The sequence below is a fragment of the Embiotoca jacksoni genome, unplaced genomic scaffold (genome assembly GCF_022577435.1).
Source record: "Embiotoca jacksoni isolate LCO1_2020_lvr unplaced genomic scaffold, fEmbJac1.0.p SCAF_4, whole genome shotgun sequence".
In the NCBI taxonomy this organism is placed as follows: domain Eukaryota; kingdom Metazoa; phylum Chordata; class Actinopteri; family Embiotocidae; genus Embiotoca; species Embiotoca jacksoni.
Genome location: NW_027185392.1, coordinates 7,347,112 through 7,369,574, shown reverse-complemented (window position 1 = coordinate 7,369,574; position 22,463 = coordinate 7,347,112). Strand labels below are relative to the sequence as shown.

The 22,463-nt window shown below is 41.8% G+C and overlaps 1 protein-coding gene across 2 annotated transcripts in view; it reads left to right on the top strand.

The window, feature by feature from the left end:
- The window catches only part of zcchc7 (zinc finger, CCHC domain containing 7), a 49,601-nt gene that overhangs the window by 3,112 nt on the left and 24,026 nt on the right, over positions 1-22,463 (top strand). For both annotated transcript variants that reach the window (XM_069167997.1, XM_069167995.1), the window contains exons 2-3: positions 1,427-2,045; positions 2,729-2,945. In XM_069167997.1, coding sequence (XP_069024098.1) covers positions 1,497-2,045; positions 2,729-2,945 — 766 coding nt within the window. In that variant the 5' untranslated portion in view covers positions 1,427-1,496. The remainder of the gene's footprint in view (positions 1-1,426; positions 2,046-2,728; positions 2,946-22,463) is intronic.

The window sequence follows — 22,463 nt, the reverse complement described above, 5'->3', positions numbered from 1 at the left end:
TCTCCAGCCATCATGGCACAGACACGCAGGACTGGACAGAGCAATGGGCCGGTGCCACTTCTCCATCCACTCTGTGTGTGTGTGTGTGTGTGTGTGTGTGTGTGTGTGTGTGTGTGTGTGTGTGTGTGAGAATATTAACAACACAGAGTGTTTTACAAAGTGTAGTAAGCAGATAATTTTACATTTTCTGACACAATCATGTAAAACTGGGTTTCCGTTTATGTCCTGTTACGTGTTGAAATGAACATATGATGGGTCCAAGTTTTCATCACAGTTCTGATGAAAAAGTCTACGGGTTTAAAAAAAAAAAAAAAAAATGTGAGTGCTGCTGAAGCGTGTTCTTTCAGCTTTGTTAACAAGGCCTCAAGGTCTTCGGAATAAGACTGGAACCTCCTGTAATTGCTGTTGGCCTGTGTCCACTTCAGCTCCTCAGTGCTCTAGATAGAAGACATGATGGGTGATTTAGAGAGAAAAATAACTAATACGTTTATAAATTTGATGTACACAGATTTTACACTTATACAAGATTCGTATTTGCCTTTTGTTCATCACAGTGAGTAAGTGTACTGTGTAGAAAATTACAAAAATATCTGGAGGGCAACTTTTGTCTTCATTGTCTAAAAAAATTGGGGCATTTAAAAGAACAAATTAGTGCATTAAGTGGTTGTTTTTGATGTGAATTTAACAGATTAAAATGCATACAGTGATCACCTACAGACGTAAATAAAAAGCAAAGAAAAGTGTCAGTCATCCTTGTGTGTAAAATACCATCAGGAGGTTTGAGAGAAAGCAGCAGACAATTCTAACTGTTTATTTTGTTTATCTTTTATTAGCATTCTCATATCTGTATTGCACGATTAATATATGAATAGAAAACTTCAACACTGCAGGTTTGGCTGGACTCTGCCCGATATGGAAACGGAGTTACGTACGTGCGTAGTGTGAACAACAGCGCCGTTTGTGTGAAGGTGTGCTAGGGGCGGAAATAGAAGTTTAATAAAATGAATTCATGTAAAATGACGGCTTCATATGGGATTTGGATACTGGCCTAAACCTGTATGTATATATATATATATATAATTAATTTTTCACAATCTTGGGGGTAATTTTTGCCCCTCAATCACAGTTTCTAGAGGCATTGTGAGATTTCTCAGGCCATTTTCCTGTTTTCTCCCTCTTTAATTTTACATGGTGTAAGTGTAGATTTTATACTACGATAGAAAACCTCAATGATCTTCATTTGTATAATCAGTTATTTTGTGACATACAAGCTGAACTAAGAGAAAAAGTGCAGCAGAGCAGCACACTTTTTACTGAAATTGCCAAATTCACACAATTAACAACGTTATAACAGATTACATTATAACCTCCTGCTTTTGTGTGTGTGTGTGTGTGTGTGTGTGTGTGTGTGTGTTTATCCCTGCAGTCGGCCTCAGCCACTGAAGCCGCTGTCCTCTCCAAGCGTGGTGTGTGCAAGCTGAGTGTGTTTTGTGGTAATGTATTGTGCCTACCAGGACCGAGAGGAGTTGGAGGATGATCTCTATCAAGAGGATGAAGCGGACTCTGAGGGGTCAGAGGCCAACAGCGAGCTGGAGTTCCGCCTCTATAGCCAGCTCCACTACTCCTCCAATCCCGGGGTGCTGGAGGAACTGGAGGATGGAAAAGAGAAGGAGCACGACAGAGAGAGCCAGCACAGCCAGCAACAAACGGCGGCTGAGAAGTCTGCAGATGGTGATGAAGAACTGGAACACACAAGAGGAAACCAGTCTCTGTCACCTACTACTGGCAAGCTGAAGAAGAAGAAGAAGAAGAAGAAGAAGGAGGAGGAGGAGGGACAGAAGCGGGATAAACAGAAGAAGAGAAAAATTGACCCTAAAAGTCAGAAGTTGCCATCATCACTTTTTGAGGAGGTCATTGTCATCGACTCCAGCAGCCCTAATATCATCTTCATCTCTGACGATGACTCTGGCAGTGATGATGAAGGGATCTGTGCCTTGAAGGGTCAAGGCTTTAACCGGCTGCGGGCGTCAACACCGGCACACCAGGTAGAGGAAAGGGTCAGACGCTGTGTGTTTAGTTTAAGCATGAAATAAGTATCAGCTGAGAAAATGAACAGAAAGTTAATGACGTCAGAGGTTCTGCGATGGTGATATTTAAGATGATTGAAGACAGAGAAGGTAAAAGGCACAAAGGGTCATCATGTTCAAGCAGAGCCACAAATCATGTCAACAATCAAGCAAATGTGTATTCAACTTGAATACAACTTGGAAAAATTGCGAACTTAGCCTTTAACGCAGCATAAGTCACCATAGAGTTGATCCTTAGTTCTTTGTAGCTGCTAAAAAAATCTCAATGATGTTTATTTGTCCTCCATCCTCAGGTACATTTAGTGTTTCCTTTACTCTGAATTCAGAACAGTGACTGCTGCTTTGTCAAGCTGCTGTCCAATGACCAGTTCCAACTAACTAATGCTGCTGTGCAGGTTGAGCTGCAGCAGTGATAGTGAACAACTAACAGTTGTAGCAGAGCATTGTCCAAAAGTTTAATGTTGACAATCAGGGAATGAGTGATAATGTTTAACGAGGCCTAACTTGCCAGTCTAATTTAAACAAATTGACTTGTTTTGTTTTCTTTTACTTCAAAGCTAGTTGGTGGTTTGATCAGTTCAGTCAGGGTGCAAGTGAAAGCTTCATATTGACAGATATATGTTTTTTGTTGGGTCATCTAGGAACCCCGGAAAATGAAAAGCCTCGATGTGCCGGTGATTGTGAACTCCAGCAGTTCACAATCTGATTCAGAAGAGTCCGAATGTAAATCTGAGTCTGCTTCATCTGACTCATCTGACTCGGACAGTCTGGAGAACTGGATGATCCTGGGTCGAGGGAAGCAGGAGGGAGACCAGGGCATCTCACTCAACGTGAAAGGAGAGTTGGACAGCCACACAGGTGGGCCACTTTTTATATGTATATATATATATATATATATATATATATATATATATATATATATATGCATGTTTGTGGTGAATGTTTGTGAGTGATTTTGTATGACACTTAGCCTACCTGCAGCACATTGACAAGGTGCAGGCCCAGCGCCGGGCAACACTGTGAACACTCAGCGTGTGTGTTTGTAAGTACATATGCAGCATCTGTGTCTGCATGTTTACGAACTTGTAAGCTCTTAGCATTCCCGGCACTGTCTGCCCAGCCGCTCGCTTCGCCGATGCATCTTTAAGTCTGTTTGTATGCATTAGGTGTTGATATGTGTGTGCGCGCGGGGCTCGTGCGAGTGTGAATATTTGTGTTTATAAAATATTCCACTTCTAATCAGCATGCATGTGTACATACACATGGATACCAACAGTCATAACGCTAATGCCAAAAACAAACAAACGGAGAAACAACAACGCAGGAGGAGAGGGAGGGGAGGTTGGGAGAGATGGGAGTAATCAGAAAATGAATAAAAATGTTGCCCGCAAATCTCTTCAGATCTACACATTATCTTAACCTGCAGCCTCAGCAACCTCTCCAGCTCCCTCCTCCTCCTCCTCCTCCTCCTCCTCCTCCTCCTCCTCCTCCTACCACCTAACACTCTCCCATCTCATTCTTTTATCCTATTTTCGCACTATTGTGCTCCCTCTCTCTCCCGCTCTCCCTCTCTCTGTGTGTCTCTCACCGTTTCTTCCTCATTTGAATTTCCCTGGGCTGATGTTTCTGCAAGAGTGCTCACTGCCTCCTCTACACACAACTGGGCTAAAGGAGGGGGTCTGGAGCTGGTGGGAAGGCTTGAGGTTTTGGCCTGGTTTTGGGAGGAAAGGAGGATTTTAGGTCTCTGTCTCTGTCTCTCTCTCTCTCTCTCTCTCTCTCTCACACACGTGTGCGTGCTCTTGTCTGGCTTCTCTCTGTGATCTTTGGAGCTTGACCTCATGTCTGCACATGGGGGGTCATGGGTGTGGTGTGGAAGGGGTCTGAAAGTGAGAGGAATGGGGGAGGGCTTTGTCAAAAAAAAAAAAAAAGAAGAGGAAATTAAGGGACGAGCCTCAGTAGTCTTGAACTGTGCCCCAATTCTACACTGCTCACGAATTCAAAGCTGCTCATGAGTATGTTGTGTGTTCAAAGGGCCCAAATATATTTTTCTTTTTGTCGAAATTTCCTGAAAAGGACAAAACCAACAATGAATTGATCCCAACAAGTATTGTCCGTGCATCCAAAACCTCATACAGTTTATTATATAGTCCCACAGGGCTCCAATATTGTCTGAAAACTATTTAAAACTCATCAGTGAGCCACACTGCGACACCTTTTCCTTCATTACCATGAACCTGGCCACTATAGTTTGTTCTTGTGTTGTCCTGGTGCTTTAAATACTCCAGTGCAACAAATATGTATTGAGCATATGCAGCTGAAAGTAGTCCCTGAGAAATACAGTGTTCACTGCTTTTTGGGCAATGTTTACCAAAAAAACTACAATACCCAGCTTCTTCTGGAAATGACCCGTTTTAGGTAGAAGAGAGATTCACATATTTAGATCCATGCAGTATGTCCCTAAGAAATAACCTATTTTAAAAGATATTTTAAAGTGTAAATTTGTCACCTGTTTCACAGATGTTTTTAGGAGGGACAATTGGGCTTTAGGCTGACAGACTAATGTACAGAGAGAATTAGAGAATCCACCAGGTTACGTCATCCGCTTTTTTAGATGCGGATCACTTTGCCTGAAATAAAGACAACATGGTCGTGACTTTCTGGGTCATCATGTGGTTACTAATTTGATAATTAAATAAGATGGCTGAAGATCTAAGTGGCTACAACCTCCACTGAACAGTTTGTTTTTTAGTATACTCTAAAAATGCTGGATTTTTGTGGTATTTTCCCACAATGCAATGCACAGAGGGAAAAGAAGGAAGATGAAGGAGCTGATCACAACCTTACTGTGGTGGGAAAGATCTAAGAGCATCTCTGAAAACTATTGAAAAAGATTAAATGTATTCTCTTTGTAAAAGTGGTCTGGCAGTGGCATATCATAACCACAACCCCAATCCCCAAAAAGTTGGGACGCTGCGTAAAATGTAAATAAACACAGAATGCAAATTATTTGCAAATCACATGAACTAATATTTTATTGCAGATAGACCAAAGACAACATATCAGATGTTGAATCTGAGATATATTATTGTTTTATAAAAATATGTTAATGTATTTGATACCAGCAACACGTCTCAAAAAAGTTGGGACAGGGGCATGTTTACCACTGTGTTGCATCACTTATCTGTCTGTAAATGTTTGGAAACTGAGGAGACCAGTTTATGGAGTTTTAGAAGTGAAAATTTGTCCTATTTTTAACAAAGATATCATTTTAGCAGCTCAACAGTTCAGGGTCTCCCTTGTCATATTTTTCATTTTAATAATGCGCCAAATTCTTTAAATTGGAGACAGGTCTGGAATGCAGGCGGGCGAATTTAACACCCGGACTCTTCTACTAGAGAGCCATGCAGTTGAAATACGTGTAGGATGCAGTTTGGCATTGTTTTGCTGAAATAAGCAAGGCCTCCTCTGAAAAAGATGTTGTCTGGGTGGCAGCACATGTTGCTCCAAAACCTGAATATATCATTCAGTATTAATGGTGCCTTCCCAGATGTGCAAGCTATCCCCGTCATGTGCACTAATACATCCCTGAGACTCTGCCTCTCTGAAATACTCTTTTAATACTCAATCCTGTTACTGATCTGTTGCCATTAACCTAATTAGTTGAGATGTTCAATCAGGTGTTTTTTAAAAAAAAATTTTTTTATATCTTTACACAACTTTTCCAGTCTTTTGTTGACCCTGTCCCAACTTTTTTGAGACCTTTTGCTGGCATCAGATTAGCACATAAGCGCATATTTATCATAAAACAATAACATTTCTCTGTTTCAACATTTGATATGTTGCCTTTGGTCTAATTCTAATTGTGGGTTTATGGGATTTGCAAATCATTGCATTCTGTTTTTATTCACATTTTACACAGCGTCCCAACTTTTTTCAGAAAAGGGGTTGTACTTTCAATCAGTGTATGTATATTGATTTTATGTGTACTGACTGCAAAAACAGTGTGCTATGACATTTAGCATATAGTACACACTGTATACAGTCAGTATGTAGTGTGGAACTGGGACACGCTCTCAGCCTCTCGGACTGTGTAGGTTTAATATTGTTTGAAAACAAGATTGTACGCTCATTTATTTTCTTCTTTTGGGAATTTGTTTCACGTCCTCTTTTTAGTTGGTGCACAAATACAGACTGGAAGGTTGGTTTTAGGTCGGAGACACGGCTGGTTGAATTTTTATGACCGTTGCATCCAGGGCCTCAAATATAGAGATTGATTTCTGTCATTTACATGCCATGTTGTGAGTTGACTTGTGTAGCCCAAGACTCGAGTGTGTGCTTTCACATTTATGCGTGTGCTTGTGTGCGTGTGTGTGTGTGAGACTGAGTAACTGGTTTGCACAGCAGTGACTAATAGTATTTGTACGCCTAAACCCCATCTCAGCATCACCATCAAATCACATTCACTACACTTAGTCTCCCCCTCCTGCCGGCAGAAATTGAATCCTTTCATCCTCTTTCTCGTTTTCTCATTCTTTCTCGCCTACATGCTGTCACTTGTTCACATACTTTTACTATCTAATCTTTTCTCAGCCTTTCCTCATGCTTTTTATCAAATACATGGACACACATTCACACACACAGGACCCAAGTAACTATCTGTCACCTGGCTGCAAGGGGCAGCTGTCGGTGGGTGGATCTGTAAGGACGTGGGATAAGTAAAAGAGAAAAGATAGTAGAGAAAAAGGGGATGAGCGAGGGCCGGCTGCCTGTCCAGCAGCTATGCAGCAGCAACCAGACGGAACAGCAGAGAGAAAACAGGGCTTCCCAAAATCCAGCTCAGTGCCTCTCCCACCCCGAGAGGTGTGCGTGCATGTCCTCGTGAATGAATCTGGGGTGTAGGCGGGGTGTGCTGAAGCTAAACTTGAATCGTAAGTGGTTAAACTTCACTCGGTGGTCACACTTTTTTTTTTTTTTTCCTCTCTCTGTTGCTCCCCCCAGTTCTCTTCTTCGCTTTTTTGTCCCCTTGGTCTTGGTCAGTGCACACCAAACTTTGTTTGAGGCTTAGGAGAGTCAGCTCTGACTCGCTATCGGGGTGGCCGATCACATCAGAGTGTGTATTTGTCAGTGTGTGTGCCTCCCTCAAAGTCTTGGTGAATTAGAGAGAAGTGAGTGGCTTTGTGTGTTTGTACCAAAAGGTTAGCTCTCTCTATCACACAGAGGAGGAAGGTAAGCTCTCCTTCTTTTTCTCTCCTCTCCTCTCCTCTCCTCTCCTCTCCTCTCCTCTCCTCTCCTCTCCTCTCTGTTGTTTCTGATGTATTTCATAGTCTTGTCATGCTCCTGGTCATAACAAAAATGTTCTGCTGGTCTCACATTTGTAACTCTAAAGTAATAGTAAAATGTTTTCAGCTTCGGATCTGTGTGAGTGAACAATGCTACTTCGGGCCTGAAGCTTTCTCAGGCAGCTTCCTGTTGTCTGAGACCCCTGTTGGCCTTTTGGATACTTAGAAGTCACATGTCAGTATACAGTATGTGAGATATGGATTTAGTTGGCGTTTCTGTGTATTATTGGCTCTGATTATGTGTGAGAGTGCATGTTTATGGACAGGGCTTCGGGATTGTAAAATGAGATTACAATGGCATGTTGGGTACCACACTAGGTGTGTGTGTGTGTATATTGTGTGTGTGTGTGCGTGTGTGTGTGTGTGTGTGTGTGTGTGTGGGTGGGTGGGTGGGTGGGCGGGCAGGCACTGCAGAAGGGAGACATGGATAGGATCAGCTCTTATCTTGGCTGCCCAGTGCCACACGAGGTGTAACGCCACACCCACGCTACCACACAGTGTGTTTGAACAGGCACACACACACACACACACACACACACACACACACACACACACACACACACACACACACACACACACACACCATGAAATCGTTGTGCCATAGTTTGACTTGTATTATCCAGTTTTTGCAGAGGATATGCAAATTGGATGAGACTACTGCGTAGGCCTAATATTAGCGCATGCAAAATAAATTGTAGAAATTCAGTTGAAAGGCAGATGCTTTCATATTTAAAGAAGCTTTTGATTGAACAATCATTTGATGCTCGCGTCCTCTGAAATGTAATGACAACTGGAATCTAGTAAATTAAACAGCAGTTTCTTTGTGGTAGGAAAAATCCCTTCTGTAAGCGGCCATCTTTGGTGACAGTCTTCTTGATCGTGTCTTTTCTGTGCTTGAGTTTTAATATTTGGCCTTTACTTTATCATTTCATATTTGAAAAGATTAATTTTTGTCACTTAGTCATTCTCAGCATTTTTGGACACGTTCATCTTTTACTTTTGCTGTTTATTTTTCACGATGCTGTGTGTGTGTGTGTGTGTGTGTGTGTGTGTGTGTGTGTGTGTGTGTGTGTGTGTGTGTGTGTGTGTGTGTGTATATGTATGTGTATATATATGCCACATATTTATATATATTTATATATATATATATATATATATATATATATATATATATATATATATATATATATATATATATCTCCTATAAGTAATCACAATCAGCCTTTTCTTCTGTCTGCTTTCACTTTACGGTTGCACTGTCAAATCACCACAGCTGAATCCTTTAACTCCCGGCCCTCTTTTGTTCAGTGTGTTTCTAAAAAAAATGTTGTACCATTGATTGTTAACACTAGCAAAGAAAAGCAGGAGGGAAGCAGGTGAAATTCAGATCAAAGTGGAAGGAATGTGAGGCAGCAGCAGCTCCACTTTATATCCAACAAATCTGCGTGAACGGAAAGCTAGGGGGCTCAGCAGAGAGAGAGAGATGAGAGTGGGAAAGCTAAAGTGGATGAGACAGGCCTTGAAAAGCATCGGCCACGGTGTCGGTCTGTCAGGGACGGTTTGTCTCCAGGCTAAGATCTCAGAGTGGCCCGAACACGGCTCGATATCTGTCTGCACAAACTGATATCCTACGCTGTCTGTCAGTCTCTGGCTGATGGTTCTACTGTTGAACCTCCTCATGTAACACTTGACCTGATGTGACTCTGGACGAAGCCGCGAGTTTCAACACCGTATTTTTGAAACAAAATTTGAAGCTTTTAGATGATGCAATTTGAGTTGTCACAATGTTATGATGGATTGATTTTGACATAAATTTTTTAACAATGGATTTACATTAGATTTGATGTCATTATTCTTGTCAAATGTGAATAGTTTTTTTTTTTTAATCTAAATATAAAAATGTATTTAAACAATGTTTTTCTGAGTTGTATATTTCAACATTTTCTACCACTTCCGTGTTCATATAGCACAATTCTTGTCAAACAAGTATCCTTTCTTTTAGTTATTGCAGATGTTTTAATTTCAGCTGCTTCTTCTGCTGCTGAATGTCTTTGGTTTCTTTTGCGCTGATATCTGGAGTTTATTTATACCACATTTATCTGCATCTGGACGGGACAAGCCATCCTGTCTGAAAGTAACCTTTGTCAAAATAATCTATGAAAATTTCTAAATTTTTTTTCTTGGAAACTTTGACTGAAAAACACCCACAGACATCTGTGGCTGCGGCTGCAGGTGCTCATTTGTATTAATGCATCGGTTTGGTCTTCGCATTGAGTAAAGAGCTGCGTTTAAATATAATCTGGTCGAAAACATTTTTGTTAAATTCTCAGACCCCCCCGCATGCACAGGTCTTAGCAGTCTTTAAACCATCAACCCTCTGTCGACGGACAGTGTTTAGATTTTAGATACAAGTTGGTTGAACATTTTTTTTGATAATTAATTTGGATTTTAACATAATTACAAATACGATTCTTATTGATGATATTTACGATAGACTGTGATGGTTATATTTTGTGTTGTAGAAATGAGAGGACATTTTAGAGCGAAAGTGAAGGTGTGATTCGAGGTGGGATGTGTTGTGTGTGTTGGAGTGTGAAGGTGTGTGCATCTAAAGACAAAAGTGTGTGTATGTGTGAGAGCCGGTGTCAGCCTCACCACGCCTGAGGTGAGCCCAATAACCGTGCCATGGCCCACTGGAACGAAGTTTCACCGTCTTTAGTTCCGAACTGAGAAAGAATGTGACATTAAATGAAATGGCTTTCAACACCACTGTTATTTTATGTGCGGCCGTTGAACTGTGGTTTGTGACTTTTGTGATTTTTAAATGTCAAATTCTGCACCGAAGGTGTCAGAATGAGCAAGAGGTATTGTCTTTATAGCAAAATCACACGACTGCCCGTTTGCAGTAACTCTAGCCCGAAGGAAGGGGTAATAAACTGGAGACCAGAGGGTCCCTACTGTAGTTTAGTGTGTGTGTGTGTGTGTGTGTGTGTGTGTGTGTGTGTGTGTGTGTGTGTGTGGTGGGTGGGTAGAATAGGGAATCCCTGTCTTCTACTTGAACCTTTATTTAACCAGGATATCCCATTGAGAGAGAGAATCTCTTTTCTAAGGAGACCTGCAGCAGACATTGTGCCCCGAAGCTACAGGATAAGACATCTAGACAAATACACACACACAGAAACACACTCATGTATAATTAAATATAACTTCTAAAGCCTCAACACCTTAATCCCACATTGTATGTTGTGGCGTACAGCTTGTGTAAGACTATAACAACATTTTAAATGTCATATTGTCAAGTGGTTTTCTGTTTGGCCTGAAAATTTCCTCCATCTTTTCTCTCCCTCGTGGATTTTCACTGAGTGTCTTGTCTTTTAAAAAGACCTGAAGAGGAGGACAGGAGGGACGGGACAGAGGAGATGAGCAGAGGAAAAAAAAATGTCAATTACAATTACCAATAATAATCATTATAATTAAGCAATCACTTAATAGGAAATCAAATTATTGTGGGGGGTGACAGTGGGACAGAGGGAGGTCCCATGGGACTGTATTAATTTCTGTTCTTTTATTTGACCGCAGAACTTTGCCTTTATTGTCTTTCCTTGGTTTTTGGGCTGGGAGGGGTCGTCGAGAGGGCTTTATTAACTGGTAGCCTAGGGTGGTGATATTTTTTGGGGGGGATGGAGGAGTTAAGGGGAAGGGGTTATAGGGAATATGTATTAATATTAATACGTTTTTGGGATGAGGAAGAGGCGTGAGCGAAGGAGGGGTGGGGTGCACGGGGGTTGGTGGTGGTGGGGGTTCGTAAAGGCAGTCATGGATCCACAAAATCACCCCTTCTCTCCACTCGCCTCGCTCTGTCTTCTCCCCCTTTTCTTTCCCCCGACTTTTCAGCTCGTCTCTTCTTCTGAGGGCTCCGGCGCTACCGCAGAGAGCGGAGAGCTGTTTTGGAATCAGAAGTTCAGTTTAACAGTCAACAGGATACAAAGGACATCCCTAAACACACAAATACACACATTTAGGGTTTATGCACTTGCTCCAGTATGCAAAGGGGTTGCCTAATAATAGCTTGGCAATGTTTTTCACAAGGTCCCAGAGGATGCGTGTGTTTTGTTGTATGTGTGTGTGAGAGAGATTCTTGGCTGTGTACCACACAGACACACGAGGAGGCTCCTGGCTGTGTGTATGTGGTCATTCCAAGGCTTCTCCCCATGTCTCTTAATTAAGGCCCTCGTCAGACAGAGACCAGCTGGGCCTGGTCTGGCCGAGCTGGCACTCACTATAATTTCAGTCAATCCGGCCCTTCCCTCGTCCTCCTCTCTTTCTCTTTTCCCTTACTCACTTTCCCTTCACTTTTTTCCCTTTTCGTTGATTTCTTTGTCCCCTGGTTCACTCATTGATTGAATTCAGATTTTACTCTGTTACATGTTGTTGGATTTCTGGTTTATTAATGCTGCCGGTCTCTGACTCTTTATGGCACGTGTGAGCTTTAACTGGTTGACCTGTCCATCACACCTGCCTTCAATAAAGCTCTAATTACGAGTCCCATTAGGATCTGACAGATTGCCTGTTAATAGGCCCCTAAATACCAGGATATCGGTGTTTGTTGGAATCTGCTAAGTACTTAAACACTTGACATGTCAATGCCAACTCTTAACGGATTAAGGCAAGTATTTTTTTTTCCCTGTGACTGTAAAAGAAATAGATTTCTCTATGAAAAAAAAAATTTGTATCTTTGAATACTTACAGTCCTAGTATGAGGTGTTTAAGATCGGGGCCATTTTCATCCAGTTCCTTCACCTTATATATGTACATTTACAGTGGGCACATTGCTTTTGGGTTAATCAGACCCACTGGAACATATTACGGTGTTTAACTGGGCAGAATATGTTGGGCTCCTTTGGTCACATCTCTTTTGAAGTCTCACTAAATAAGACTAAAATGTACTCGTGCATATACATATATGCTGACATGCTAAGACGTCTGAAACAACTGGTGTGATCAGTAGTGAAAGGATTTTCACGCAGTCATGACGGGAAGGCGATTTATCAGCATGATCGCCTACAGATCGCTGAAACAAGCGCATGTTCAGGAGTGTCTCAGAAATTCAGCATCAGAGTGCATCCATACCCACACTCCACCCTTCTTCCTTTTTAACCCTTTGGCTCCACCCCTCCCTTCTTCCATCCTTCCCATCTCTTTATTCCTCCACTCCCATTCCCAACCATCCTTCCATACAACAAGTCCGAGCCCTGGTTACGTGGCTGTTGCTATGCCGGGCTTGCAGGGCCAGTATTCATGCTATAGGCTTTCCCTTGCTAATCCAGTGTGTATCCGAGATGTGTTTTAGAGGTCACACAGCCGATCATGAACACTGCCCCTTATTCTGTATTTTCTGACCTCCTGTAAGGAGGTTTCATGTGTCTAAATGTGTGCTGTATCAGCGAGGTACATTTCTTCCGCAATTGTATGGCGAGCTCTTCATCTCTTTATAACATTAGGTGTAAGTGAATGAAGTTTAAGTCTGTGCTCGTGCACATTTTCCTGCGTGCACGCGCGCCTGTGCATTAGCACACCTAGGCCACCCCTTTATCCGGGGGATTATAGTTAAATGGAATGCTGAGATTGTGGTGGGGGAGCGACCGATAAAGCCCAAGTCGGCATTGGGAGAGAAAATTAATTATTGGGGATAAAATCAGAGCGAAGGAGATAGTCACAGACTCGTTGGGGAGTTTAGTCATTGATATTTCAGCACAGGCTTACAGACAACATGCAGAGTTCATCACACCCTGAGCGCGAATCTAGTTTTGTGTGTCTGAGGGCTGGGCATTGCAAACTTTTAAAGGTCGTGGTCAACAATCAAAAAGCAGTTGGGTTTTACGGAGTTTTAACAGACTGATTTTTTTCTGCAGATCAGCTGGGATGTCCCTTAGGGTCTCCTGTAGTTCCAGGCTTCTCTTTGAATATTGGGTCTTCACAGTGTATGGCCATTATATACTCGTCTCATGTTCATCACCCAACAGAATTGAACAGCCCACAGATTACATACTTTGATGTGTATGTATTATTTTAAATATTTAGCTTTTTTCTGAGAAAGAACTTCAATTGAAGTTAAATTGAACTTAATGGCATTGATGCAAAAAAAAAAAATCTGTTTGGCAGGTCTCTGAAACCTGCGAGTACTGAATTAAAACATTATGTGTCAGCAACAGCAAATGAAAAATATTACTATTAAAGCTAGATTGTAGATGTACTTTGATCATTCAGTTTAACCTTTTTTTTTTTTTTTTTTTTTTAAGCAGAATTAGATGTGTCTGAAATGAAATTATATTAAATCTAGTTGCATGATAGACATTTCAATATTTCAAGCCTTCAAGGAGTCAAGCTTTAATGAGGATGTTTTTCAAAAATATTTAGTTTTGAAAAGAAAACCCTTCACAAGAAAATATCCCAAATGCTGTGGAAAAACTAAAAAGATTTTATTTTAGATGCAGGAGAAAAATGCTCTGTGTCAAAGAGCAAAGAGTCTAGACAGTTGCGGAGTTTGTTTTATAATAATGTCTTGTGGTTTGATATTTTTTTATAGTTTACAGAATTATTTTGTTTAGTTGCACCACACCATCTGTCTTAATTTTCTCCTTTTCTTCTTTTGCCTTCGTGAATACCTTTTCTGAGCTTTTTCTCTGAAGTCTTTGTGCTAAACTGTTGTGTGTCACTAAGTAACAATAAGATAACAGTGTCCGCTTCCAGAAGATTCATCAACACAAGCGATTGTCCTTTTTGCCACACAAATAATGAAATTTTAACTACAGGCCAGATTCTTATACTGTTAAAAGTCATTATTTTTCGGGTCATGCAGTCCAAAAAACCGTTGCCATCACTTTCTCGTTTTTAAGAGTCTTTTGTGGTGAGTGTTAAAAAAAATCAGCTGTGAACAAATAAGCATCCCTGACCTTACAGGACTTGGTATATTTGGCCAGATTAGCGTGTACGTGTTTGCATGGCTGTGTGCGTGCGTGCAGGTGAGCGCATTTCTGTCCTCTGAGTGCAGACTGATCAATAGTAATTGGGTTGAGTGTCTCAGGCCTGTTTCTCTCCTTTGTACTGTGGCCCTTTTGTAGGCTGACACAGGGCCAGGAGAGAAAGAGGACAAGAGAGAGAAAGAAAAGGAAGAAAAAAAAAGCGGGGGGGAGAGACAGAGAGAAAATGGAGAATGTTTGCAAGTCGACGAGCATGACCGACTCCATCAACCAACACTCCGGATATTTATTCAGCATTACTCACTAATCTAAAAAAATCTTCCTGCCTTTCTGTGTCTCTTCTTTTCTTTTCATTCATACGGGAGGGATGAAGTGTGTGTGTGTGTGTGTGTGTGTGTGTGTGTGTGTGTGTGTGTGTGTGTGTGTGTGTGTGTGTGTGTGTGTGTGTGTGTGTGTGTGTGTGTGTGTGTGAGAGATACAGAGGGGATACTGTAGGATGATCTTTTAAAGAGGCGTGATAAATCACTGATAACTCGTTAAGATGCATTAACAGGCTTCTCGCTTCTTCCTCTCTTTCTCCCTCTTGTTCACAAACACAAGCACACTCCTAGAGTATCTCTCCATCCTCATCCCTTGCTGTTCTGTCTCTTTTATGACTTCCATAAAAGCGACGTGTGTTGAGTGAGGGGTTGAAGCTCCAGCGGTATTAGCAGGGAGGCATTAGGCATAAACTCTAAGGTATATTAAAGCAACGGCCCTGTTGTTCATATAAACACACCAATTCAATTTAGCCTGCCCCACGGGGAATGGGATTTCAGCAGCTTCCGAGAGCAGGAGGAAGGGAGGAGGGGCGGAGAGAGGGAGTGAGGGTTGAAGGGAGGGAGGGAGGGAGGGAGGCAGGCAGGCAGGCAGGCAGGCAGGCAGGCAGCGCGAGCGGTGGATGAGGTAAGACAAGAAGAAGAGGAGGTAGGATGAAGGGATCTTGGAGAGGTGCGGAGATGGGGTGAGGAAAAAAAGAGGCAGAGGCTGGGCACAGATGTGAAGATTAGCATATTAGAGTGGCATGGTGGCTAGTTGCAGGAATACATTATTATTGTTGCATTAACTACCATGACGTAAGCACCTGTGTGTGTGTGTGTGTGTGTGTGTGTGTGTGTGTGTGTGTGTGTGTGTGTGTGTGTGTGTGTGTATATATATATATATATATATATATATATATATATGTATGCATGCATGCAGTGATGAGCCCCATAGACACACATGTAGACAGGCACGCACGCACGCACGCACGCACGCACGCACGTACCCGTACACTCACGCTGGCAGACTGAGGGGCGGCCGGTGTCTGCGATGTCTGTGCACCGTTGCACGCTTGGACAGAGCGTTATGTGGGAAACCCTACAGTTATATTATTCAATTCAAATTCAGATGGGCTTGTCAGGAAAGCTCCCGCTTTTTATTACCTGTCAGAAAAACCAAGGGATGGATGGAAAAGAGGGGAGCAAATTAAACGACAGTAAATAAGACCCCCTATCTCGCTCTACTCTCCCCCTGCCATTCTGCCATTTCCTCCCTGGGCTGAATTTTGGAGACACACACACACACACACACACACACACACACACACACACACTTGGGGGTTTGACAGCATGTTGTTGTTCAGCTCTATCTGTAGTTTACCTTAACCAGGTTTTATCTGTCAATCAGGTGCCGGAAGATGTAATTGTGTTGTTCATCACTGAATAGAATCAACTGAGCGGAAGCACTGGGTGTGATGTTAAAGGAAAAGTGTCTCCGACGTTTATTGAAATGGAGTTGATGCCCATTAGAAACAAGGAATTATGGGAAAGGAATGAAAGAAAGAAGGGAAGGGGGGGGATCATAGAGGACAGAGGAGAGATGGGGGGATTTGTTAAGTTGTGCATGTGAGGAAGTGAGGGCAGAGCATGGTGATTCCTTCCTTCTCACACACACACACACACACACACACACACACACACACACACACACACACACACACACACACACACACACACTCTCTCTCTCTAAGAACAGCCTCCTCCCGTCTTGCCCCTTTCAGCCAGGCATAACCTCTGCCATCTGTCCACCCCTCCTCTTCCTATCTTCCTCCTTTTTCCGTTTCACTCTTTTCCTCCTCCGCCCCACCTCCACCCTCCGCGCCCCCTCTCTGCTCTGTTCATATGGGGCTTATATCCCCACCTTTACTGTCTGGTGGCATTCCGAGTGGGGATGTGTGGTATGTTTCATCTTATGGAGAGTGAGAGAAATGTTCATGTATCTTTTGAAAAGAAGATAAAGAAGCACCGGCCAAAGTTTTCAGGTCCTCCAAAGCATTTTTATTATGAGTGCTATTTAGTCTACACGCAATATCATTATTGATATTATTGATTGTCAGTAATTTTACAGAACATGGAAAAAAAGACTGTACGACTCAATATAGCCCACATTTTCAACCACATCACATGACTTCTAAGGTCCTGTTTGCTGCATCCTTTAGTATCATGTAGAAAGTAACTGGCTCTATCAGGGAAATAAGGGTTCAGGTTTACACACTGAAAATTCAGGCCTTGAATTTTCTTATGTTTCACACACACACCACAGGACTATCTTAGTGTCTGGAACTGAAAATGTTGTTTCCTTCTACATTTCGTGCTGCGTTCATGAAACTATCACTCTATTCTGTCTCTGCTTAATGACAATAGTGATGGTCTAATTACTCTTTTAGTTTTCTCTGTGTTATCTGGGTGTCTGATCAATCACAATGAGAACTTGTTAGTATTTTGAGGGACATTTTTTGCCTTTTCAAACACAAATGAGGAGCGATAGACTGGAAATGACATCCACAAAGTCAGACTCGAACAGAGAACATTGTGGTTCAGGGTTGAGCTTTAAACTCCTAGGTCAATAGGACACCCCTTTATGGTTGACATATGTTAAAAAAAAATGTTTAAAGACAAAATCTGTAGAATTAATAACAAAAATAATAAGTGGTTGCAGTTCTAACATTATTTTGTTCTCTTTTCCACCCCAAATCCTCTGCCAACTTCTAACTTCTGACTGCCAGCTGCAGAGGACAGCTGGTTGCATTTATAGACCGTATTTGAGAGAAGCGATAAAAGAGCCATATTAGGCGCTCCTCTTCTAATCCTCTATTGTTCTTTGTCTGTCCCCTGTCCCACTGAGGGGCTGCTCTAATTAAAGACTAATAATTGTATTGTTTTATAAAGCCTATAGAGACAGAGATTCTGCTCTTCAATCATTCACTCCTTCCAATGTCCTCTGCCCATTGGGGGCTATCTCCCTGGATGAAGTCTGTAAACACACTTGGACTGGTGTGTGTTTGTGTGTGTGTGTGTGTGTGTGTGTGTGTGTGTGTGTGTGTGTGTGTGTGTGTGTGTGTGTGTGTGTGTTTTTGTGTTTTTGTGTGTGTGTGTGTGAGAGAGAGAGAGAGAGAGACAGAGACAGAGAGAGTGCTGCATGGCACACTGTAGGAAGAGGTAGGAAAAAGCCAAATCTAAATTAAAACTTTAAAGCACCATTATTTAATTACCCTAAAGGCTGTGGATTTGAAGGATTGAAGGGTGGCTTTGTGTGTGTGTGTGTGTGTGTGTGTGTGTGTGTGTGTGTGTGTGTGTGTGTGTGTGTGTGTGTGTGTGTGTGTGTGTGTGTGTGTGTGTGTGTGTGTGTGAGTGAGAGAGAGTCTGTGTGGGTGTTTGCTCGTGCAAACGTGTACTGCTGTCCAGGATTATTTCAGTTTTTCAGTTTTTCAATTTGCCTTTTCTCCTTAAAGCGTGTGAGTGTGTGTCTGTGTGTGTGCGATCACAGTGTAACCCCTCATTGGATGCCTTCTCCGTTGCCCCTCCTTCACCTCTACCCTGCGCGCACACACACACACACACGTACACGAACACGAACACGTGCACACATGCACACATGCTGAAACGCCGGCAGATAAAAAGGCATTATGGTAAATTCCACTTAATGACAAATTTTTAATTTGGGGAACAGGGCCTGGTGAATGGAGCTTAATTACCGGGGCCAAAGATCCCTCCGAAAAATAACCCCCACGACGTGCCCAACCTGCCCGATAATGGAGCGCTCCACAAAATGGCTCAGATTAGCCAACGCCGTTTATCTACCCTCCACACCCCCTTTCTGTATAATAACAAAAATAACAATCATGAAAATTCTATCTGCCTCCCAGCCCCCATCACCCCGCTTCCCTCTCCCGCCTTTCCGCCCTCCCTGGCTCACTCCCGCAGGAGGAAATTCATCAAAATGAAATTGAGGTTGCAACTCACTGGTTTTATTAAAATATATTTGCCCCTCACAGACGGATGTGTGCTTGTATGTTGGTGTGTTTTGCCGCAAAGGACAGAAAGGGGGCACCGTGAATAATTTGGTCAGTTTTTATTCGCAACCTTTTGTGTATACAAGTATGACTTTACCCATAAGATACAAACACTTGTTGACTGTAGGCTGGTCTGGTTTTGTAAAACAAGTAAAACTCAACTATGACCTTCCCTACAAATGGGCTCATTAAAACAAGTAAAACTCAACTGTGACCTTCCCTACAAATGGGCTCATTAAATCACATGTTAACCTTTTTTGTTATGTGGGCAACTATGTAAATACAAAGGGTTAATCTTTAAATTAAAATTACAATTTATCATTTGAATTGTTGTTTAGTCAGAAACAAGACATGTCAGAAAATTGTTAAGAATGCCAATCACAGTTTGTTAATATCCAAGATTATGAAATTAAATTGCTTGTTTTGTTGATCTAACACAAAAATCTGATCAGATATAAGACAAAAAAAACTCAGCAAAATTTTGAAACCTGAACAAACTAATGATTGCAATATTTTCAAAAAAACAACAAATGAAGAAGCAATGGTCAAAAAAGTTGCTGGTTGTGGATCAATTCTTCAGACAGTCAGCAAATATTTTTTCAGTTCTACTTCAAAATACACGCTGTAATCTGTATAGACTGTGATTTGTAATAAAGTAAGCCTATAATTTAAATAAATATATTTTAATTTGCAATATAGGACAGTTATTCAAACTAATTGGTGTCTGCATTTTCACCTCTGGATCGAAAGCTTTTCTTGCTTCTTTTAAACAGTAACACTGTTATATAAATGACCAAAAAGTAATGATTTTTACACTATCAATCAGCTTCTTTAACCTCCAGGTTCACAGTTATTAACATCAGAGTCTGACTCATTGATATAATCTGATACTGAGTCATCCATTGATCAATAAAAAGTGACACTTATCAGGTAAAAATCACAAGATCTCACCCTTTTTTAATTGTCCTGTAATGTGTCATTGGCAGAAGCTAGTCAAGCATGTACAGGGTAACTAAATGAGTCAAATTTCAATCCAGCATCTTGTTGGAACATATATGGTGAGACCAGCAGAAGCGGCCGTGAGTTAGGACTGTGAATTTAATAGAAAACACTGATTATCAACAGATAAGTTTAGAAAATCTGCACTAAATAGACAACTAATGGATATTGAAAAGTCACAGTGACTACCTGTTCTTCTGTCAAATGCGCAGACGTGTACTGGCTCAGTTTTGGATAACTTGAACACGGCTCTGCAGTAAACACACGCACGCACGCACACATGCACAGCCTTGCTCACTTTTCTTGGCCTTCTCTGGTCCCTGTTGTTGTGTACCCTGATTGGACCATGTGGTTGCCATGCGGTTGCCAGGCCGCGCCCCTGCTGTGTGGTAATTGGTGTCTGTGGTGTTGCCGCGTGGCGACGGTGCTTTGACTGACAGGTTTGGCCACCTGCCCTGCCCTGGCTGCCAACCATGGTGTGGAAGGGGGTGAGGAGGAAGGGAGGTGGTGGCACAGGCTGGCAGGGGGTGAGCGCTCGACATGTCACGGGGGAGGGAGACGGATATCAGATAATCAGAGACGGGCTGCGTTGAAAGATGTTGGCCGAACACACAGCAGACTCAACAGGGACCTTTGTGATGGCATCTGCCTGCTTTTTAGGATTTCACTGAGCTACGATGGAAAAAATGATTGTAAAATGACTGGTCATGAAAAATGTTTATGGTTCTCCTTGTAAATGTTGCCTATGGTATAAATGTCAGTCAGGCTCTGGGCAGCTTCTGATCCTGCAGTCAAAAGAAACAGCGTTCTGCTACCCATCCAGATGTTGTGTTAAAATTTGGGCTGAGGCTGGTTTCAGGTTTAGATATTTTCAAATTCTTTCTTTTCATTGTCTGGTCTCGGTTCGGTACTAACATTATCACTTGTTCCTTTAGGTTATGTTCCTAAAATATGAACGGCCACAATTTTTAAAGAAAGTGAAATTTTTGTTCTTTTGGCAGTTTATATAATGTGCTTTTTATTGGAGATGTGGTTACTGGATTTATGTGTCTGTTTATCTGTGACCTTTTTTGTGGTTTTGTGTTCCTCAGTTAATATCTGATTGTTAAAACTAAAACCTAGAATTTGATGTGTCCTTCTGTGCCGTATCTTGCAAGTACTTTAGAAAGGCAGTGTCCAGTGTGAGCAAATAGGGACAGAGTCAGACATATAGTGCATTAACCTGGTGAACCAAAATCAGTAATAGATGCAAAAAAAAAAAAAAGAACCGATGTCGTGGATCTTGGGTTGTAAATCTGGCAGTAATAGTCCAATTCAGAAAGGTTGAAGATACAAGTATGGACCTGGTTCTGGTCTCCGCTGAATACCTGAAGAAGTGACACACTTTTTTTTAATTTTTTTTTTTTACCCTAAATATTCTTGATATTTAACAATTAAAAGTAAAGTTTGGAAATATCACACTCCCTAAGTGTTACTTGTAACGGCATTAATACTCAAAAACTCAGATAATCTGCTACATCAGGACTATGTGGATATAGCTGGTTCAATTGATGGTTGCCTAGCAACATGACCATACAACCTCATAAGTGTAATCACATTGGTTCATATGCAGCTCAATAATGCTTACTTCAAGACAATGAGAAGAGCACAACTATACATGTCATACTTACATCATGTTTTCTATTGTTATTATTACTGTTTAATATCAGATTTTTTTTTTAACGGCAAACATATTGATTGGTGAAACAAATGTGATTAACGACATCTTAGTTCCATCAAATGTCCCTGTGAGCCAGCATGCACACAACCAGGAACCTAAATCAACCTCGCATGAACAGAATCCATTCATTTTTAACCATTTAATTACACTGATGCGTTTGCTATGAGCCAAAATGTCTGCTTCAAAGGAAGCTCTATTACGTCATCTTGATGCGCCCTCTTCTTCACCACTATCAAGCTACTGGAGAACTGGTGCCAGCAGATGTTTATCTTCACAAACCAACTCCCAATATTCGCATCATGGTAGTAGGTGAAAATATTTGTGCTCATCTGTCTAACAGAGAGATCAGTGGAGATGGGCAGAGAAAGAGCATGAAGTTAAGACAAAAAAAAAAGTGCTGCTTTACTCTGTAATAGGCCTGTGCAGTTATTGATCTTCTCCCTGCATGGCAAACATCTCCACACACACACAAACAGTGTCTATCTCCTTCTTGTTCTGTATATCATTTCATCCTCTCCGCCACTGTCATTCACAATTACTTCTTCAAACACTTCTCTCTATTTAACTCGATGCTCTTTGCTTGATATTCAGCCAGCTTGCCTTTTGTTGTGTTGCAAAGTGCTCTGTCCTCGCCTCCCCTCTTCCCCTCACTGTTCTTGTTCATCTCACTTGTTCTCCTTCACTCTTTGCTTTTGTGTTTTACACCCTCGGCCAGACTTTTCTGTCGCACAAAAGAGAGGAGTTGGAGAAAAGCGGTGTTGGTGCGTGCGTCTGTGTGTCTGACTTAGCCAAGCTCAGGGCAAGGCTGTAGGGCAAGGGTGATGTCACAAAGGAAGCACCTTTTTTTCACACACACACACACACACACACACACACACACACACACACACACACACACACACATATGCAGAGCCTGCACACTCCCACCCACCCTCACCATTGTCATGTATAGTGTTGCTAATCCAG